The 5,196-nt window shown below is 38.3% G+C and overlaps 1 protein-coding gene across 1 annotated transcript; it reads right to left on the reverse strand.

Moving 5' to 3' along the window:
- Positions 1–2,138: 2,138 nt before the first annotated feature.
- LOC131825692 (keratin-associated protein 21-1-like) lies at positions 2,139–2,423 on the reverse strand. Its single transcript, XM_059165099.1, has one exon. The coding sequence runs from the start codon at positions 2,421–2,423 to the stop codon at positions 2,139–2,141; it is 285 nt and encodes a 94-aa protein (XP_059021082.1).
- Between the last annotated feature and the right edge of the window lie 2,773 nt (positions 2,424–5,196).

Raw genomic sequence — 5,196 nt, forward strand, 5'->3', positions numbered from 1 at the left:
TATGCTCTCTTTGGGGGTTTGATATTTCCAGGGATCTTAATTCCTTCTCAAGAGGGAAACAATTTTGAAATTGAACCTGACAACCTGCCCTGTGAATTGGGGACTATCCATCACCTTAAATACAACACTTGGACTCATTCATGTCCAAGATCGAAAAAAATCACATTTTGAGAAAAAAATAATTGATAAGTTTACAGGCATGAATCTCACACATACATGTGCATGTGCACACACGGTCACAAGTGGAAGAAGCAAGCAACTGCAGCTACAACTGTGAAACCACACGCTGGACAGGGAAGAAATGATTCAGGACAAACAAGTATGGAGGATGCCACCAAACAGCTTTAAACATAAACAAGTAATGGGTGTTAGAGTTGGCATCATCTTTTAAAAATCATTTATTAAATCATAGCAAGACTTGTTAGGTGGAAAGTGGTTGGGTGTGGTTTGATCCACTTTACCTCATGAGCCGAACAAACGTAAGAAACACTTCTTGCTTACATATGCCCAAACCAAAGATGAGAAAACCAGAATCATGCATCAACACTCCTATCTGTTGTTTTTTCTTTCAAGATTTTATTTAGGGGAATCTGGGTGGCTCAGTAGGTTAAACATCTGCCTTTGGCTCAGGTAGTGTACTATCCCAGGGTCCTGGGCGGAATCTCACATCAGGTTCCCTGCTCGGCAGGGAGCCTGCTTTTCCCTCTCCCTCTTCCCAACTCATGCTCTCCTTCTCTCTCACTTTCAAATGAATAAATAGAATACTTGAAAAAAATGATTTTATTTATTTTTTTAACATGATTTTATTTTGTTCTATTTTTAAGATTTTATTTATTTATTTGACAGACAGAGAAACAGGCAGAGAGAGAGGAGGAAGCAGGCTCCCAGCTGAGCAGAGAGCCTGCTGCAGGGCTCCATCCCAGGACCCTAGGAGCACGACCTGAGCTGAAGACAGAGGCTTTAACACACTGAGCCACCCAGGCGCCCCTGAAAACTGATTTTATTTAGATTCAAATTACTTAATATATAGTGTAGCATTAGCTTCAGGGGTAGAATTTAATGATTCATCATTTGCATATAACACCCTGAGCTCATCACCAGTGCCCTCCTTAATGCCCATCACCCATTTAATCGATCCGATCCCACTTACCTTCCCTCCAGCAACCGCCAGTTTATTTCCTATAGTAAAGAGTCTCTTATGGTTTGCCTGCCTCCCTGTTTTTATCTTGTTTTATTTTTCCTTCTAACACTCATATCTTATAAGAAATTTCAATAGATAGAGATTTTGATGCAAAAGCACTTGGAATATATAGTGTTTCCAGGCAATGCTTAACTAAATTGGCAAATACTATCTCGTTTATCTTAACAATAACCCAGCATCACACATTATTACAGCTTAAAGAGAGTAGAAAATGATAGCTGCAAAGATGGGTACTTTCTTGATGCCACAAATCAAGGATTTGGTGGAGCAACTGAATTAGAAATATAATAAAAAGGGGCATCTGGGTGGCTCAGTGGGTTAAGCCTCTGCCTTCAGCTCAGGTTATGATCTCAGAGTCCTGGGATTGAGCCCACATTGAGCTCTCTGCTCAGCAGGGAGCCTGCTTCCCCCTACCTCTCTGCCTACTTGTGATCTCTCTCTCTCTCTCTGTCAAATAAATAAATAAAATCTTACCAAAAAAAAAGAAATATAAAAAGAAGATAACCCCTAAAGAAGGCAATTGTTTCCTTTTATACAAATAATTTTTTAAAAGCTTAAAGCCTAGCTATGAATATTAAATGAAAAGAGAACCAATATTTTTATGTCAGATTGAAGAAGTTTATTAGAAAAATGGAGAAAAATAATCTGTATGAAAATCAAAAGGCAGGATCCATGACAACATCACCCAGATGAGACACCTGACAGAAGCTCACAGGATAATTTTCACATTCTTGTACTTTTCATGAGTTATAACGAGGAGAGGAAGGAAATATAGTTCAGACGAAGAAAGCACCAGAGTTCAAGTCTTCAGAAAAAGTCATGTCTAACAACAGTGATACAGGATAATCAGCCCCCAACCATGAGGCTCAGAAAGTGTCAGAACTGTTGAATCCCATGTCCAGGTGTGGAAGGTGAGAGTCTCCCATGGCGACCTCAGTTAGTAGCAGCCAAAACCAGAGCTGCAGCCAGAGCCACATCCGTAGCCACAGAAGGAGCGGGAGCCATAGCCATAGCCACAGCCAGAGCCACAGCCATAGCCACAGCCACAGAGGGAGCGGGACCCATAGCCGTAGCCACAGCCAGAGCCACAGCCATAGCCACAGCCCAGTCTGCGGAAGCCACAGCCATAGGTGGAGCCATAGCCACAGCCCAGGCCTCCGTAGCCACAGCCTCCATAGCCACAGCGTCCATAGCCACAGCCTCCATAGTAGCTGCCACACATCGTGTTGGTTGTTGAGGTTGTTGTTGGGTAGATGAGGAGAGGAGAAGTGTTACTTCACTGTGGTATGGACATTTCTCTCTGCAGAGATCTTTTATATGCTCCCAGAGTGGGTGTCACCATAACACGTGTCATGTCATTGGCTAATTTCACAATTAATTGCATTAATTTGTTGTTCCTCAACCATAAGATAAAGCTTCAGAGGTATTAAGGTGATTTACTTTGTTTGGACTTTTTATCCAGTTTAGGGCTTGAATGAGGGGAGACACTCATACACTCTACACAGTCCTGCCCCAAATTAGACCTTCATTTTAACTACCTATAATCATCCTTATTTCAAAAAAGAATTCATTTGTGAGGGTCTTGGTACCCCAATAATAATATTATTGCATAGCATTTCACAAAGAATAACATTTCTTTCTATTCGTGAGTTTTTCTTCTCTCTTGATCCAAATAATTAATTTCTTCAAGGAATTAATTCCTTTTTCTCTATTGAAAGCATAATGTATCTTTCAGGCTTATGATGTTGATAATATTTTAACTCACTAAAATCAAGGGAAACAGGCCTGAACAAAGTATCTTCTACTTTCCTGTTTATACGAATGAGTTTTATTCTCACTTATGTCCAACTTCTACTGAAGGACAAGCGAATACAAGTTATTCTGTGGAATCCAATTTTTATATTTTTTGTCCTAATTTTATATGCAGTGATTAGTCAATATTCGAAGTAACTTAGCATCACATATTTTTGTTAACAATAAGAGAACTATTTTATTTCTCTAAACGTCAAATCAGTATGCTTTGTGACCCGACAAGCTAAGCTCTCTTGCATAACCCTTGAATTACTCCAATCAGTGTGATAGCTCACCCAACAGGATAGCCCAAGAAAAGCAGGAGTAGTTTTATGTTACAGTTTAAAAATAGACTTCTGTGTCTTTAAGAAAATGCATGTGGGAAGACAGCATTATCTATACAGCCACACAGATTTCTGGTATTTAATTACAGTTCTCAGGCAAGATATCCTTTTATGTATTTCTTCAAGTAACCTTATCAGGGTTTATAGAATGGAATTGATGCTGGTTTATATCCCAGAGAAGATGGGTTAATAAGTTAGACACCCTCTGCATTTTAATCTACTCTCTCTGGAGATGTTCAGAATAAGGACACAGGTTTTTCAAATAATGCAATTCATCTTAAATGGTAACTATTTCAAATAAGTAAAAAGAAAATAGCATCTTAATGAAACAGAAGATAATTTCATTTAATGGTTCCATCAACACATTCTCCTACTCAGTGGTCATATGTCTTTGAATGTGCTTTCCATGTGTGTTTCATGGTAGATGTGTTTTGTAAAGTACCACACTATTGCAAAAATTTAGTCACTACCTGTTGGATCGAGATATTAAAGGCAGAGGACATCCTCACCATGATTTGACGTCATGTTCAAATTTTCCATACAGAAAAATTACAATAGACTCAATTCTCACAGTTCAGAGCCTAGTAAACAATAAGTTTTTAGCCAACACTAGTTGAAATAGCATGATTTTTATTCTTCTACAACAATATTTATTTTCTTAGATCATTGCCTAAATTTGGTAAACCTGAATTATATCAGGTAATTAAAAGAACTATAATTAATCTGGGGTCTTCTGTATTTTATTTAAAAGAATATCTAATACACTGTATTTTGTGCAAACGATGTCTCTAATAACGTTTGTTAGAGTTTTTTTCTCCCTAGATTCTTAATCTGTTTCTTCTGAAGAATTAAGTTGTTCTCCTTGATCATAAAAAAAGGGGTAGGAGAAGAATCAATGAAACAAGATGGGATTGGGAGGGAGACAAACCATAAGTGACTCTTAATCTCACAAAACAAACTGAGGGTTGCTGGGGGGAGGGGGTTTGGGAGAAGGGGATGGGATTATGGACATTGGGGAGGGTATGTGATTTGGTGAGTGCTGTGAAGTGTGTAAACCTGGTGATTCACAGACCTGTACCCCTGGGGATAAAAATATATGTTTATAAAATATAAAAAATCTAAAAAATAAATAAATAAATAACAATTAAAAAAAAAAAATGAGAGCTTCGCACGGCATGCCATTCTTTTTTCCCCTATCTTTTCTGGTAGGTGTGCTGTTCTAAGTATACTCAATTCTCAAATATATTCCATAACCAAAAATTAAACAAGTTTTCTTTCATTCTTCACACTCTTTGGCATAATCGCCATTTCTGTATTCTGCTTCACAACAGAACTTCACAAGTGTATTTCCACAGCAGTATTCTAAGAATCCTTTATCTCTCTGTTCCTGTGTTTTGGTCTTTCATCTCCACTACTCTCCTGAGACCCCTCTGACAGAGATCATCAGGACCTCACTCCCACCAAATCTAGAGGTCAAGTATTTTAGTCAGCCTCTCAGCAGCATTCAGATTCACCGGCTTCTCTCTCATTCCTGAAAATCTCTCCAACTTTTACCTTCATCCTTCCATGCACAGTTGGTTGAATTCCAACCTCAGTGGCTTCTCCTTCTAAGTGTCCTTTCTCTTTTCTCCTCAGATTTTACCCTCAACTGTGAGAATGCCTCACCAGCTGTTTACCCCACCTATGGTCTCTAGTCTCCACCTGGACTCCTGTTAGATGAATCACTTTGGATACATTCTCCTCTCCAGTTTCAGTTTATATTTCCAGTCTTATTATATATATGATATATATCTCATATATAATATTTCATATACTTCCAATCTTAATATATAAATGTTATATATATGTATATCTCCATAG

Source organism: Mustela lutreola, chromosome 2 (genome assembly GCF_030435805.1).
Source record: "Mustela lutreola isolate mMusLut2 chromosome 2, mMusLut2.pri, whole genome shotgun sequence".
NCBI lineage: Eukaryota > Metazoa > Chordata > Mammalia > Carnivora > Mustelidae > Mustela > Mustela lutreola.

Bases quoted from the DNA above. Each gene is read 5' to 3' on its own strand.
- LOC131825692 (XM_059165099.1), bottom strand. From the start codon at position 2,423: ATGTGTGGCAGCTACTATGGAGGCTGTGGCTATGGACGCTGTGGCTAT.